Source organism: Sapajus apella, unplaced genomic scaffold (assembly GCF_009761245.1).
Source record: "Sapajus apella isolate SASKATOON/1434 unplaced genomic scaffold, GSC_monkey_1.0 scaffold32, whole genome shotgun sequence".
Lineage (NCBI taxonomy): Eukaryota > Metazoa > Chordata > Mammalia > Primates > Cebidae > Sapajus > Sapajus apella.
In genome coordinates, this window is record NW_022436972.1 from 14051184 (window position 1) to 14068572 (window position 17389).

Below are 17389 nucleotides of genomic sequence, written 5' to 3' on the forward strand. Positions count from 1 at the left end.
GTAAACCAAATCTTTCCCTAATATCAGATATTATTTTACAGAAGAGGAAGCTGAGGCCCAGGAGCTTAAATAATTTCCTCAAAGGCAAATAACGGCTAATAATGGACAAAGCTGGTACTCAGGATTGCACAACTAAAAAGACATTGGTCTTTTTACCTTACCCTGATAACTTCCAGAACATAGAAACCATACTTTAAACAATACACAGGTTAGGTAATACATGAAACACAGTATGCTATATTATTGCAGGTACAATATGAACATACAGGCTGGGCGTGTTGGCTCACACCTGTAATTCCAGCACTCTGGGACGCCAAAGCAGGTGGATCACCTAAGGTCAGGAGTTTGAGATCAGGCTGGCCAACAATGCAAAACACCGTCTCTACTAAAAATACAAAAATTAGCTGGGTGTGGTGGTGCACACCTGTAATCCCAGCTATTTGGGAGGCTGAGGCATGAAAATTGCTTGAACACGGGAGGCGGAGGTTGCAGTGTGCCGAGTGAGATCTTGCCACTGCACTCCAGCCCAGGCAACAGAGAGACTCTGTCTCAAAAACCAAAACCAAAAACAATATGAATATACAAAATATTAAGAATTTGCTGAAAGAATCTGTAAGTCTCTAATGTTTTCTTATAAAAAGTAACACTTTATATTAATTATATTATTTATATATAAGACTAAATATTTCTGATATTTAAGCTTCCATTCTACCTATTAATCCAACAAATAAAAGATTAACAAAAATTAAGATGTTACAATGATACCACAACATTATGAAGGTTAAAATATGGACTACATTTTCCAAAGACTTATTTAGGCTTTTCCAACTTCTAGCTCATCTTATCATAAATTAATCTTTTCTAATTCAAAATACATCTATAAATTCAATTAAAATTTTTAACTGATGACAACATGGGTATCATAAAAAATAAATATCATGGTAATACTGTTTTCCTTTTGATTTAGGAAAAGGTAACATCTCCAAAAAATACCCAGTAAAGTAGATCATATTCTGTTGCCAGTTCAAAGCAACTATATTTTGCAGGCAAAGATTTTCACAGCGTACTAATGTTTTTGCTTTGAGTGGCTCATACAAGTTCCTTAGACCTCATTTGTGCAATGGTTTTATGACTAAAGGACTTTAAGAGTTGTAATGTTCCCCAAAATTGAAGTATAATCTCAGACCCCTTATTCGATACATAGAAGACTCACCAAGTAACATCCTGTTTAGCAATTAGCAAACTGATATCACTTGCAGTTCTCAGTCTTTTTATTTCATAGAAATTCATGATGCATTTTGCTTCTTCATTTTCCTTATCGAATATCTAAAAATAAGTGAAATTCTAACATTTTTTTTAAAAAATCTCGTCAGATTCCTTTTAGGACACCATGAAAATATCTACAAAGTGTTTTGAAATTTACCTGAGTATCTACACTCTAAAAGTGAGTATCTGGCAGAAATAATCTCAATCAATAAATTTTATAACCTCCTGAAATTAACACTTACCTGCTTCATTGTTAATTGGGAACTCCCACAGTTTCCCCTCTTTTGTCCACTGGATCAGCTCTTCAAACCCATTCTGAAGGGGTTGTTCATTTACTGTGGCTAACTTCTTAGCAAATTCCACATCCCAAAGTGAGGGTGATGTGTCTGCATAATCAAGACATTTTAATTAAGAATAAGCCAATGTAAATATATTTTTTAAAAAAAGTTATAACCAATCCTGAATTGATCATATATTTTGCAGACCATGACATGCATAATTAAATAGTATATAATAAAAAGTTACTGAGAGATAACTGCAAAAATTACATTAAAAATGATAACTACAATAATGGCAAGCTCAACTTTTGTTTTACAATGCCAGGTAATCACTGCCCCCTCTACTGGAAAGAAAAAAATAAATCTGTATTTTGTTTAAGAGTATTTTTATGAATGTGAATGTTTTTTACACAACATGTGACTTTGATTTTTAAAGTCTAGCCTGTTTATCTTATAGTCTATCAAAATTAGTCACTAATGTTACCACTGTTAACAACCAAAGAAATTAACAGAATAAAGATAAAACTGCTAATGAATACTGAGTACTTCCTCTATGCTTAAATGCTTTTTATGCATTAGTGTATGTAATCCTCACAACCAACCCTGTAAGGTATTATCATATTGGCTAATTACCACCAATATGTTACATGTTTCAATAACTTATTTACTTTTACAACTTCAGATCATCTTTTGAGAATGAGCCATATTCCCACCAGTTACTGCTGCTGGGAACGTAAAACAGTACAACCACCTTGGAAAACAGTTTGATGGCTCCTTAAAAAGTTAAAAATATATCTATTATTCAACATAGCCATTTCATTCCTGGATATTTACCCAAGAGATAATACATATCTACACAAAGACTTATACACAAAAGTTAATGGCAGCTTTCTTTATAACAGCTAAATGTGGGTTATAATTTGGGAAACAACCCAAATGTCCACTAATAGGTGAATAGGTACAAAAATGTGATGCATCCATACAATTGTATACTATTACAGTAATAAAAATGCATTATTAGTACATGTAACAGCATAGATGAATCTCAAATCATTATGCTGTGTGAAAGAAGCCAGATGCAAAGGACATACTGTGTGATTTCAATTATGTACAATTCTAAAAGATGCAAACTAATCTATTGTAACAGAAAGCAGATCAATGGTTGCCTGCGAACTTGTGTGTGTCTGTGTACTGCAAAAGGACATAAGGAAACTTCGGAGGTTCATGAAAATGTTCAGAATTATAACTGGCGGTTTCATGGGTGCATATATTTGTCATAACTAGTCAAGCCACATACTTTAAATATGTGCAGTTTGTTGCACACAAATTATACCTTAATAAAATTATAAAAAGAAAATGAACATCAATGTCTATCCCTTGGCTACCTTTTTCTCTATGTTTTTATAGTTTAATTATTTTTACCAACATGTTTGATCTTTCTTATTTTTTTTCTGTGTGATCTCACTTTTTAAAATAAATGAGGATCATGTAGCTTGGTAATCTACTTTTTGCACTGAATGATTCCATCACTATCCCATTTTATATATATATATATATATGTGTGTGTGTGTGTGTGTGTGTATATATACATATACACACATATACGTGTGTGTGCGTGTGTGTTGTGTGTATATATACATATACACACATATATATGTGTGTATATGTATATATACACACAACACACACATACACACGCGCGCGCACACACACACACACACACACATCACAATCCCCTACTGTTGAATATTTTGATCATTTATATCTCTTTCAAATACTATAGTGACAAATATCCTTGTAGTTACACTTTTGTCCATATCTGTAATATTTCCTTAGAACAAATTGCTAGGAACACAATTTCTGGGTTAGAGGCATAGATTGCATATGATCTATCCCTCCAGTTTACCTCTTTACCCACTTTTGCCAAGCCCACTAAAGCATGTCAACAAATAGCTCATTTACTCTTCTACCTGGGTAAGCCTTATTTTATCTATTTTGCTTTTTCTGAATCTGTCTCTATGAGCCTGTATGTGCAGAAATGTGTCTAACCACAAACTGATTGCTAGATATTAAGTGTTTTGATATAGATCATCTGATACTGAAAAACAATCAGTTGTTAGCCTTAGCTAGCCACATTTACAGAGCAATCACACCAGTAAAATAACTTGCCTCAGTTATCTTTTACGTGGTGGTGACTGACCAACCTATATCTTTTCCATCATCATTAGGATCATCACTGTATTTTTACACTTGCTAACAGTTGCAAGCATTTATTAAATATGAACTATGTTACAGGCACTGTGCCTGGCACTTTTCTCAGATGACCTCATTTAACCCTTGAAATGTATGTACTAGCCCTCATTTTATAGATGGGGAAAGGTTAATGTGGCAGAATCTGAATCTAAATCCAATTCTACACAACACCAACACTCTTTCTGTTAATATTGCCTAGCAATTGTAGGATAACCAGTAGGGCCTATGACTATATCCTTTGTAGCAGGTGTTAAGAACTTAGTGGGGAACAAGATGTGGGAATCATGGAACAGAATAACTCATTCAATTAGTCAATAAAAAATTACTAAATGCCAACTATATTTCCAGCATTATTTGAGGTGGTGGGAAAACAACAATGAACAATTGCTAAACTTATGTTTCTACATATTGCTATTCCTGTATTTAATTGGGAACAAGAACCATTCTTTAGACTCATGCAAGTATAGCATATTCAAACAGTATCTTCATTAGAGTAGATTATTACATAAATTTGTGTGCTATTTTCCTCACCAGAGTATAATCATTTGATATTGTTTGATAAAATACATAAAACTTCAATACTTCCTTGACAACTAACTTCAGTTTTAGAAATGAGATTTTTTTTTTATTTTAAAAAGTAAGCTGGCTACTTCAAGAATCTCAAGAATATTCAAGTGCTGCTGTCCTGACAACAAATTTCTTTCTTCCTTTTTTTTTCTTCCTTCACCTGGGTGCAGGTGGACTAAGGCAGAAAAGGGCATTAGCCGCCCCCCCCTTTTTATTTTAAAGATGGAGTTTTGCTCATCACCCAGGCTGAAGTGTAATGGCGCAATCTTGGTTCACTGCAACCTCCGCCTCTTGTGTTCAAGTGATTCTCCTGCCTCAGCCTCCCGAGTACCTGGGATTACAGGCACCCGCCACCATGCCCAGTTAATTTTTTTATTTTTATAGAGACAGGGTTTTACCATGTTGGCCAGGCTGGTCTCAAACTCCTAACCTCAGGTGATCCACCCATCTTGGCCTCCCAAATTGCTGGGACTACAGGCGTGAGCCACTGCACCCAGCCAACAAATTCCATTGTGATATATGCTTAACCATTTGAGCAGGGGAGAGGCAATTCATTATCCCTACGGATTTTGCACTTCCTTTTTACCACACACAAGAGAATGCAGTTTTTGCAATACAAGAACGGGGGTTGCTCTTTTAGCTTTGCCTTCAGTTCAAATGAACAAACACTGAATTAACGTCTTTCCTCTACAGATGTATATTTTATAGTATAGTTTGTTCAAAAAATAATTTAAGATTTAAGATAACTAGTTCCTATGATCTGTAAGCCAGAATAGGTGCTATGTGAATGAGATATAACCCCTAATAGTCTATTAAATAGGGGGAAAATAAAAAGTTCCTATAAGTAACTGGTAGAAAGATTAAATGAGCCCTTGGAGGCTGGCCTTATCTATCATATACAACTTTTTTTTTTCCCCTTTGAGATGGAGTTTCACTCTGTTGCCTAGGATGGAGTGTTATGTCACAATCATAGCTCACTGCAGCCTCGAATTCTGTGCTCCAGTGATCCTGCCATCTCGACCTCCCAGGTCGCTAGGATGACAGACATGCACCACCATGCCTGGATAATTTTTTTCTATTTTTTAGAGAAAGGGGCTCACTACGTTGCCCAGGCTGATCTTGTACCAAGCCATCCTGTTATCTCAGCCTCCAAAGTCCATATACAACATTATTTCTACCAACATCCAAAAAACGAACTTCTACTCTTTAGAAATGTTCATCATTTATATGCTGGAGACATTCTGTATTGAGTTTCTTCATTTATTTTACTAGTAAACCAAATTTAATGTCAAGCAAGAGGACACTCTTACTTCTATTTTAGATTTAAAATGGCAAATTTCTTACCCAAAGAAAACACTACAAGTCTCTTAAATAGATTTCTTGAATGTTCTTTCCATCTCCTGAACAATCACTAAGTCACTTCAATAAGTTATTTTATAAATACTATCTCCACTTCTCGACAGTAAGCTGCCTAAGGGCAGGAACCAGTACATCTTTATGTAATAGCACAGATACACTGTAAATGGTAGTTGATTATTAATGTTCTCACTCAAATCAGTAGCTCATCTGGACCTCTGGATTTGGTAACTGGTAGTACTTACCTCCCACTGTCTCACAGAATGCAACATTTCAAGGGGGAAACCTGACCAAAACTAGCAATGTCAACAGCTGTAATATGATGTGTCCCCCGTCAGGTTACTTAAGCGTGTGTGTGTGTTGCTTTGATCCTGAAGGCTGGGCAGGGAGCCAAGGCCATAGTGCCTAGCTGAGGAGCAGGTGTCCCTGAGAACCCAAACATCCCAGGGCATACCTGGGAACATATCAAAGAAAACACTGTCATCACGCACACAGAGTTGACAAACAGTCAGAGCATTAGCTTTAAGGCAGCTTAGAGATGGGAGGCAGTGAGACTCTAGAGCTGCCCAGGAATGTCCAGTATGTAAGTTCTAGTAAACTCATCTGTTCGTCAAGCTGGACTTGCCCACATTATTCTATCATACATAAAAGAATGCAGTTTTTGCAATACAAGAAGTGGGGTTGTTCTTTTAGCTTCGCTTTCAGCAAAGGTCTCTCAACGCCTTCCCTGTTTGGGGGGACGTAACAGTCCCAAGTCTTCCTTATAACAACTGCCACGTTTGTAAGCAGGATCCAGGCCAATGACAGGATGGAATATTAAAATATCCAACTATTACACCATCAGAACACTAAGGACATCTTAGAAAGATGAAATGTTTCTCCACCTGAGAAAGAGCGTTATTCTTAACAAACCTGTTTCAGAGTCTTCTTTAGTAGCTGCCGTCATGTCAAAAATATAAAGTCTTTTCCCCTTGAATATACTTTTCGTAATTCTAAAAAAAGAAAATAGCATTTTAATGAATATATTTTAAACTGTCAACAAAAATTGTGAGAAAATATCTTAAGTGAAATATTCTATGTAGAAACGAAAAATAATTCCACTGACCCACATCAAACATCTTAGCTAAACTGCCACATTTTTAGGAACCATAAACTAAAAACAGAAATGTGCACTTGAGTTTTGCTTCATAATACAACAAATCAGTTAAAGCAATTTAATTTCCAAAATACCTAACTGAAAAGATTGGCTTAATTTGCCAAAATTTTTATTTTTTCCCTTTTATATTAAGGTTTTAAAAACTCCATGTTGTAAAAAACTATAAAACTATCCTAAAATAGATAGAAGCTGTAAAGTCAACATTTATCTTTAAGGGCAGAAAACACTACAATGTTTAATTAGAAATTATAATTATAAAAGATTGCATAGGTAAATCACAACATTCCCTTTCATAAAGCAATTATTCTGTAATTTAAAATTAATTATTAACTATCTTTACATGACTATTTAAAATTAACTACTAAAAATATCAGGGAGTTAATAGGTAATGTTTTCTTGCACACTTGATAATCAATTGTTTTATGCATCAATTCACATGTTTACTTGAATAAATTCACTGGCAGATTAAAATCAAGTTTATAAACTGGAGGGCTGGCCAGGCAAGATGGCCCGTGCCTGTAATCCAAGCATTTTGGGAGGCCAAGGCGGGTAGATCACCTGCGGGCAGGAGTTCGAGACCAGGCTGGCCAAAGTGGTGAAACCCCGTTTCTACTAAAAATGCAAAAAAATTAGCTGGGTGTGATGGCCGGTGCTTGTAATCCCAGCTACTCAAGAGGCTGAGGCAGGAGAATCCCTTGAACCCAGGAGGCAGAGGTTGCAGTGAGCGAAGATCATGCTACCATACTCCAGACTGGGTGCTAAGAGCAAGACTCCATCTCAAAAAATAAAAAAATAAAATAAACTGGAGGGTTAGTTTTAAAAATAATTTGAATTAAAAAATAAAATAAAATAAATTACTTCTTTCTACTAAATAGAAGCAACTGGAAAAAATGCAAATACCATATGAACGTTAAATAACATGATCTCAACTCATATAATCTTTACTCTAGTAGGTTCCCAAGTTATTTGTAAACAAAGGCTTTTATGCTCCAGAACTCTTGAGTGCCTTGCATTCTTCCCCCTCAACCGCACGTCTGGTAAACAGGATGGTGGATTACAGCAAGTCACAGCAGAGGGCGAATGCCTTGGTAAAATATTGCATTTCAAAAGAGGAATGTACTACAAAGAAAGGGAATGGACATTTGTTGAGCACCTACTACGTACCAAATAGTTTAAACGTGTTTCTTTTCTTTCTTTCTTTCTTTTTTTTTTTTTTGAGACGGAGTTTCACTCATGTTACCCAGGCTGGAGTGCAATGGCGCGATCTCAGCTCACCGCAACCTCCGCCTCCTGGGTTCAGGCAATTCTCCTGCCTCAGCCTCCTGAGTAGCTGGGATTATAGGCACGCACCACCATGCCCAGCTAATTTTTTGTATTTTTAGTAGAGACAGGGTTTCACCATGTTGACCAGGACGGTCTCGATCTCTTGACCTCGTGATCCACCCGCCTCCGCCTCCCAAAGTGCTGGGATTACAGGCTTGAGCCACCGCGCCCGGCCTAAACGTGTTTTCTTTTCTATTCCTCAAGAAAGCCATTTAAGCTGGGTTTCACTTTCAGCATTTTATAGCTGGGGAAACAAGCTGATGGAGGCTATAAATGTGCCCAGTCACACAATTAGTCAGTGGCAGTGCCAACATTCTGAGGCAGGCCAGTATAATAACAGAAGGAATCAGTCCAGGCCTGGGTTGCCTGGGGTTGATACCCCAGAACCTGCTGCAGTCATAGCAGGGTGAACAACCTGGCATCTCAACATTGCTTCCCCTTACTCCCCTCTAGCTGGCTTTTTAACATATTGAAGGCACAAAAACCCCTTTCCTACTTTAGCTTCTAATTTTTAAAATATCAAATTATAATATACCATCCTAATGTCGTTGTACAGAATCATGTCCAAGATGAATGATTCAGTTAAATATTCTCGAGGATTAACTGATTTCGTTAAATATTCTTAAGTAAAACTCCAAGTACAACTTCTCCTTTATTCAATAATATATAACAGATACTAAATTGCTTTAAATTAGTAATTCAAATAATCTTCAAAAGTCACTATGACCTCTTGAAACTTCCTGTGTTAACTGCTAATCACCTTTTCCAACTTTCCGGCATAAATCAGTAGTTTAACACCCTGGAAGGAGTTAACTCAAGTTCCTGATTTTACTTAAAACAAATCCACAGAATACACAACGCATTGAAAACACTCCAACTGTGAACATATCCTGCTATAAAGACAAGATAATTTTTGCCAGACCATGCCAAATATCTGGTTCCTCCTTCCTAGCTCTCATTTTCAGAGTTTAAGGGGAGAAAGAACAGAAACTTTATGCAAATACAGAACAACTTTAGATTCAAAAATAACTATGTAAGGCATGGCTCAGTATCTTTAAGAACTTCAAATCAGTAAATTCAAAGGGCCACAAATAATCTACCACTTTAAGGTATTGTATAAACTTTTTTCCCCTTGCCTCTCCTTTGCGTTGATGGTGGGTTATTTCTCTAAGGTATACAAAAAGATAAGCATGTATTGAGATATAAAGGGTATATGAATACACAGTATTAGACACTTATATTTAAAATGAAAAATAATATTTCTCACAAAATACTTATTTGCTCAGAATTCAGTCAGCTCCATTATTTTAAATCAAAGGACCCCGATTCATGGGTAGATGTGACGCATGGCCCATTTTGATTTAAGGTATGGAAAACTGCAGGACTGGCTAAATCCAGCACGTGGTTCCTTCTCTAGGATGTGGTATACAGCGAATAAGAACACATATGTAAATGCATTCATAATGCTCAAATATCCAACAGCAATAACATACACAATAAGATAAATCTAAGCTAAGGTAAAAACAAACTACACAAACAAAACCCAGCAGATTATAAAGCCTGATACCTTTTTCTATAATTAGCGGTCTTCTGGTCAGGATAATCGTCAAGGCCTTCATCACAACGAATCTGATGCTCTGGTCTTAAATGAACTCTACCTTTAGCAGATCTGGCAACTTTCATATCTGATATTATGTTACTGAAACTGGAAAAATAAAAAGGTCAACTGTATAAGAAATCTTAGCTACAGAACAGTCAAGCTTACTTAAACCAGAGACTGATATCATTTAATTCTTATTTCATTTTTATGCACTAATTATACAGCATAAAAAAAAATTTTTTTTTTTTTTTTTGAGACATAGTCTTGCACCGTTACCCGTGCTGGAGTACAGTGGTGCAATCTCAGCTCACTACAACCTCCACGTCCCAGGCTCAAGCGATTCTCATGCCTCAGCCTCCCGAGTAGCTGGAATTACAGGCGTCGGCCACCATGTCCAGCTAATTTTTTGTATTTTTAGTAGAGACAGAGTTTCACCATGTTGGCCAGGCTGGTCTCAAACTCCTGATCTCATGAATTGCCTGCCTCAGCCTCCCAAAGTGCTGGGATTACAAGCGTGAGCCACCATATCCAGCCAAAAAATGTTTAAATAAAAAATGTCACCTATTAACATTCACATAACACAGAACATTACAATTTATGTTTACTTTAATCATTTAAAGATGTTCTTCAGAAATCCTCATTTAAAACATAAAACATTTCTCATGAAAAATTACTCAGAGAAAATGATAGGAAAGTAAAATCAGTATCTGTATACCTATTGCCTACATTCAATAACTAAATTAAAACCAAGTTAGCCATGTTTATTTGTTTCTTTGTATTTGTTCAAAGACAAATAAAATGAGTCACTGACTGAACTGACAGTCCAAATATCTGTCTTCCTTTTTTTTTTTTTTTTAAACTTAACCATTTCTTTTAGAGACAGGGTCTCACTCTTATTGCCCAGCCTGGAGTGCAGCGGTGAGATTTCAGCTCAATACTGCTTCAAACCCTGGACTTAAGTGATCCTCCTGCCTCAGCCTCCAAAGTTCCTAGAACTACAGGTACATGCCACCATGCTCAGCTAATTTTTTTATGTTTTGTGGAGATGGGGTCTTGCTTTGTTGCTCAGGCTGGTCTCAAATTCCTGGCCTCAAGTGATCCTCTTGCCTCAGACTCCCAAAGTGCTGGGATCATGGGCATGAGCCAGTGCACATGGCCATTTCTTTTAACTTCCTGAAATAAATCTGGTACACACACTCTTCGAGAAAAACTGATTTAGATCACTCTCCAAAATGAAGCAGGGTTACCACTTACTGTAATGCAGGCAGCAAGTAGTACAACATGACATAAAATAATGAGAGATGAAGAGAGTAAGTGGAAAGACGTCAGCTGAAATGTAAGAATAAGGGGAAAAAGAGAAGGAAACAGACCTGAAGATTATCATACCATGCATAAAACCAGCAAACTATTGAACTGAAAAAAATTACTTTTCTCAGAGAAGCTACCTTGTTCTGTTATTGATTTTTAATAACATTACTGAATTTACCATTTCTTTTTTCATGGACAAGAAACTGTAACTTCCTAAAAGGAAACTTTATTCAATTGGCTTCTTGAAAATTATAATCATACTTAAGCCATATGTTTTTAAAATATTGAATTGCTAAAATTATGTAGTATATTTTATATACAAATTCTACCGATGTGGTATATATTATGTGTATTACTTACTAGCCACATGAAAATGGCCCATTTTGAGATATACACCTTACTGACCTAATGGTTTGATTCACTCACCTAATTTTAGGTCTCTCTGCATCTCTCTGTGCCCTTGACTCTTCCTCATGCTGCCGGAGCTGTCTCAGCAGCTCTGACTTGGTTGTTTCCTTGTCAAAAGGGAAAGAATCTGCCACAGCAGATGCAGCTGCTACCAACTCCGGACTCAGGGGCTCAATTCTGAAAAAGAAAATGAAAAACAAATGAGAAACAAAAAAGAGAAATTGGCCAGGTGCAATGGCTTACTCCTGTAATCCCAGCACTTGGGAAGCCAAGGCAGGGAGATCACTTGAGGTCAGGAGTTCAAGACCAGCCTGGCCAAAGTAGTGAAACCCCATCTTTACTAAAAATACAAAAATTAGCCGGGCATGGTACTGCATGCCTTTAGTGCCAGCTACTTGGCAGCTGAGGCAAGAGAACTGCTTAAACCTGGGAGGTGGAGGTTGCAGTGAACCAAGATCATGCCACTGCACTGTAGCCTGGGAGACAGAGTGAGACTCCATCTCAAAAAAAAAGAAAAAAGAAAAAAGAGAGATTGCTTATTTGCTTATTGTGCCCTTAGTTTAGTGAAAGGTAAAATGATTTTGGGGGGACAACTGTGGTGTTCAAAAAAGTATTTAATTCAATTTCTGACAAAAGCAAGAATTTTCAACTACTAGGCAGCAGTTTTATATAAACTTTGAAATGTTAAATGTTAAAATTAATGATATTTGCTGAAGCACAACAATGAACTCCGAAGAATATATTAAGGTGGAGGGGTGAGGGAAAGATCAGTCTCAAAAATTATAAATCAGTGTCATTTTAAATTAGATGCTATTGTATTTCAAAACCAATATATACTGTAAGCAAATAGAAAGGCAAGTTAACCAGTTCACAGAAGCTTTACCAGAACCAACCTAAAGGTCTATCAATAGAACAGAAAAACAAATTGTGATATATCCATACAATGGAAGAATACTCAGCTCATGCCAACATGAATGACTTTCACAGGATTTAGAAAGAAGTTGGACACAAAGAATATAAAGTCCAAAAATTAGCCAGGCATGGTGGCGTGTGCTTATAACCCCAGCTCCTCCAGAGACTGAGACATCAGAATCACTGGAACCTGGGAGGTGGAGGTTGCATTGAGCTGAGATTGCACCACTGCACTCCAGCCTGGGCAACAGAGCTAGACTCTGTCTTAAAAAAAAAAAAAAAATTCTGTATGATTCTATTTATATCAAGTTCCAGAACAGGCAACACTAATCTGAGGTGGAAAAAACCCTCAAAACAGCATTTGTCTCAAGACAGATGGCTACTGACTGGGAATATGAAAATGAAAAACATAGTGTCTTGGCAAGTGTGTGGGTCACAGGGATTTATCTGTTTGTCAAAATCCTATACCTAAGATTTGGTACACTTTATGTAAATTTTACCTTTAAAAAAAAAAAGCCATAAATCATTTTCGAGTAGGAGACGGAAAATGAGTGAAGGCATAGGTAATACAAGAATGGCAAAATGTTGATCACTGTTGAAACTGGGCTACAGTATAAAGGGTTTAGACTACTTTGTGTTCTTTGTAAGAAAAAGCATTTAAAAGCTTCCTAAATTAGAGAAAGTTAATAGAAGAACATTCTGTTATAAAAAGAAAATAAATTATTTACAATATTTTTTCCTTTTTTTTTTTTAAAAAAAAAAGATGGCGGTCTCAATATGTCATCAAGTCTGGCCTTGAAGTCCTGGGTTCAAGCAGTCTGCCCACTTCATCCTCTTGAGTAGCTGTGACTACAAGCGTCTGCCACCATGCGTGGCTATTTGCAATTTTTTTAACTCACTGAGAACTGACATCTCAATGAGTGGGATCTAAATTAATGTTTTATTATGCCTGGCTTTCTATATTACGCTCTGTTACCTAATATGCAAATTAAAGTTCCCAAATTCCTGAAGTTCTTGGAGAAAGATTTTAAGGACTTAAGTAAGGCTTGGAAGATCTAAAATCTGACAGGAATAGAAGAAAAATAGAAGAATGAGACAAGGAGTCGGGCATGGTGGCTCATGCCTGTAATTTGAGCCTTTTGGGAGGCTGAGGTGGGAGAATCACTTGAGCCCAGGAGTTTGAGACCAGCCTGGGATAGGAAAAAAAAAAAAGGAAAGAAAGAAAAACAAATTAGCCAGGCATGGTGGCACTTGCCTATAGTTCCAGCTGCCAGCGAGGCTGAGTAGGAGGATTGCTTGAGCACAGGAGGCTGAGGCTGCAATGAGCCATGATTATTCCACTGCACTTCAGCCTGAGCCACAGAGTGAGAGTCGGTCTCCAAATAAATAAATAAATTAATTAATTAATAAGAAAAAGAAGGGAATATAATAGTTAAAATAAAACGTGCTTTCAGAACTGTTATCTGTGAATAAAGCTTTAACCTTATTCCAAAGTCAATATATTTCTTTCATACTTGCAAACTTCATTTTCAAATTTTTTTTTTTTTTTTTTTTTTTGGGGAGGGGGCTCGGTCCTTTTACCCAGGCTGGAGTGCAATGGCGCGATCTCGGCTCACCGCAACCTCCGTCTCCTGGGTTCAGGCAATTCTCCTGCCTCAGCCTCCTGAGTAGCTGGGATTACAGGCACGTGCCACCATGCCCAGCTAATTTTTTGTATTTTTTTAGTAGAGACGGGGTTTCACCATGTTGACCAGGATGGTCTTGATCTCTTGACCTCGTGATCCACCCGCCTCGGCCTCCCAAAGTGCTGGGATTACAGGCTTGAGCCACCGCGCCCGGCCTCATTTTCAAATTTTAATATATGTATTTAGTCAGTGTACACAGAACAGATGAATACTGATTTTCTAGAATCATACATTTCATAACAATAGTTTCCTATATAGTCATACTTTCTGGCTTTATAATTTGAAATGTTCTAATTAATAAAAATTATGGGGTAGCCTCTGTCATGGAATAATTTTTACATATAGGGATCTTCATAGATTTTAATAACATAAGGAGAACTTGTTAAAGTATCTCTCAACAATTGATTCTATCCTGTAATTAAGACTATTTCATGATTAAATACTTTTCCTCTTCATAACATTCTGTACTTTTAAAATTTCTTTAAAATAAACTGTATGACATACAATATCAGAAAAGGGCTGATGAGGGAAAGAAACTACTGAGTGGACACTTAAATTGGCATGGCTTTTAGCAGGCAACTTGGTGACATATATCAAAGGCAAAAAAAATGCAAATCTTTTTACCTAGCAATTCCACTTCTAAGAATATGTGTTTAAAGGAAACAAACCAAAAATGAAAGAAAGAAAATAAACAGCTGGGCGTAGTGGCTCATGCCTATAATCCCAGCACTTTGAGAGACCAAGGTGGGCAGATTACTTGAGTTCAGGAGTTCAAGACCAGCCTGGACAACATAGTGAAACACGATCTCTACAAAAAGAAAAAAAAAATTAGCCAGGTGTGATGGTGCATGTCTGTAGTCCTAGCTACTTGGGAGGCTGAGGCGGAAGGACTGCTTGATCCCAGAGGTGGAGGCTGTAGTGAGCTGAGATTGAGCCACCATACTGCAGCCTGGGGGACAGAGCAAGACTCTGTATCACAAAAAGAAAGAAAAGAAACAGATTTGTGGAATTTGAAGGATACTGCATTTTCCAACCTCAATTCACCTTTCAGATATCTGCATGGCTTTATCCCTAATTTGATTCTGAGCTTTACTCAAATGTTACCTTATCAGAGTTCTTCCCTGATTATTCTTAAAAATAGCACCTCTCAGCTAGGCACGGTGGCTCCCACCTACAATCCCAGCACTTAGGGAGGCCGAGGCAGGTGGACCACCAGAAGAGGGTGGGAGTTTCAGACCAGCCTGACCAACGTGGAAAAACACCGTCTCTACCAAAAAATACAAAGTTAGCCGGTGTGGTGGCGCATGCCTGTAATCCCAGCTATTTGGGGGGCTAAGGCAGGAGAATCGCTTGAACCCAGGAAGTGGAGGTTGCAGTGAGCCAAGGTTGTGCCATTGCACTCCAGCCTGAGCAACAAGAGCAAAACTCCGTCTCAAAAAAAAAAAAAAAATCACCTCTCCAGCCTCCTCATTCTTTTTTTTTTCCACTCAGGCTGGAGTACAGTGGACACAACCATAGCTTACTGCAGCCTCAACCTCTTCATCTCGAGCAATTCTCTTGCCTCAGCTTCCTCAGTAGCTGAGACTACAGGTGCATGCCACCATACCCAGTTTTTTTTTTTTTTTTTTTTTATTTTTTTTTTTTGAGACTGGGTCTCACTATATTGCCTGGGCTGGTCTTGAACTCCTAAAGTAATCCTCCTGCTTCAGCCTGGGATCATAGGCTGTGCCTGGCCCAACTCCATCATTCTTATTTTTCTTCATGTTTCACTACCTTACATAGTATAGACGTGTGTGTGTGTGTGTGTGTGTGTGTGTGTGTGTTGTACATACATCTCCTCTCCCATATCCCTCCCCCCATTTTAATGTAGAAAGCGGAGACTTTGTTTTCTTCAATGTCCAATCTCTAGCACTTTGGATGGTGTGTGAAATACAATGGCAAGGGAAAGTTGCTGAATGAATTAACAATGTTAATCATAGTATCATTTCATACTAGTGAAACACTAGAAATTATCTAAATTTCCAGCAGGGATCAATTAAGTGACTAATAGTTAGCTGATGCCTTCCAAATGAATGATCAGGTTAAGAGAAAGTTAAAGCAGGTAATAGAAATTTTGGTTACTGCTGCACTGCCAGGGATCTTTTTAGGTTCTACTAAACATTCAGACCCAAAGGGCCACCACAGATGACACCTGGCCCAGTCCATTCAGGAAGATGAAAGACAGAACCACGGCAGGCCGGCAGGGCAGCCTTGGGTGTCATTCTCAGCTCTGGCAGAGTTCACGCAGGTGACACTTCACACGGTCATTCATCTTAGAATTAGGATATGAGATCTGCACCATGAAGGCATGGGAGCTGCCTGGCTTACTGCCTCACAGAGCCAGTCTCTCTTGCAACAGGGCCACATGCAGTTTCCAGGGTCCCTGCAAAGGACATGCAGTAAGAAGAATCACTGCATTTAAGTCCTAAATATGGTATTCCCTTAGGGTACCTATAGTTCTCCCAGGCCAGATGCAATTTATCAATTAGGGGTCAAATTTGTCCTAACAATGTTGCCTATAATATAGCTGACATTCTACAGTTATCAGGTACCAGATGTATAATCAAAGCAAATTACACTTTCAGAAAATAGTGACAGCATTACTTCTGGTTCCATATGCTCTTCCAAAACATTGACACATATCCATTAAGAGAGAGAATCTATCTTCCCTCCCTGAAAACCAGGGGAAACTTTGTGACTGCCTTGATGAACAGAACAAGATAGAGGTAACATACTGTGACTTCTGAGGCTAGATCAAATAATGTGATACAGCTTTCACTTTGCTCTCTCAAGACATTTGTCTGCAGAACCCAGCTACCAGGCAAGAAGCCCAGGCCACAAGGAAAGGCCATGGGTAAGTGTACTGGCCAAGAGCCCTAGCTAAAGCCTCAGCCAACAGCCAGTATCAACCATTGGAAAAGTGCCCTCAGATGATTCCAGATCCCAGCCTTGAATCTACCTTAACTAAAGATGAGTAGAGAAGACACAAGCTCTCCACTTGGGACCCTGGTTCCCAAGCTGTGCCCTAAGGCACTTTGGGGCACCACAGGAAAATACAACCACATGGTGATTTAAACTAGGCAGTTCACAGTAACAGTACAGCTGTCCCTTCACATCTGCAGGGGTTGGGGAGGGTGGGACCGTGGGACACAGGCACTGTTTCCACCAACAAGCTCTGGCCCCCCAGGATGGATACATAAGCCCCTTATATAAATGGCAGAGTACATGCATATAAGTA

General features: G+C 37.9%; 1 protein-coding gene across 2 annotated transcripts in view; it reads right to left on the reverse strand.

Moving 5' to 3' along the window:
• MRPS31 (mitochondrial ribosomal protein S31) overlaps window positions 1–17389 on the reverse strand; it is a 39279-nt gene that overhangs the window by 14816 nt on the left and 7074 nt on the right. Inside the window, exons 3-6 of one of the 2 annotated variants that reach the window (XM_032294537.1) lie at window positions 11534–11692; window positions 9767–9904; window positions 6633–6712; window positions 1509–1652 (exon numbers count right to left, since the gene is read on the reverse strand). In XM_032294537.1, coding sequence (XP_032150428.1) covers window positions 1509–1652; window positions 6633–6712; window positions 9767–9904; window positions 11534–11692 — 521 coding nt within the window. The remainder of the gene's footprint in view (window positions 1–1508; window positions 1653–6632; window positions 6713–9766; window positions 9905–11533; window positions 11693–17389) is intronic. The other variant, XM_032294538.1, reaches the window with a different exon arrangement.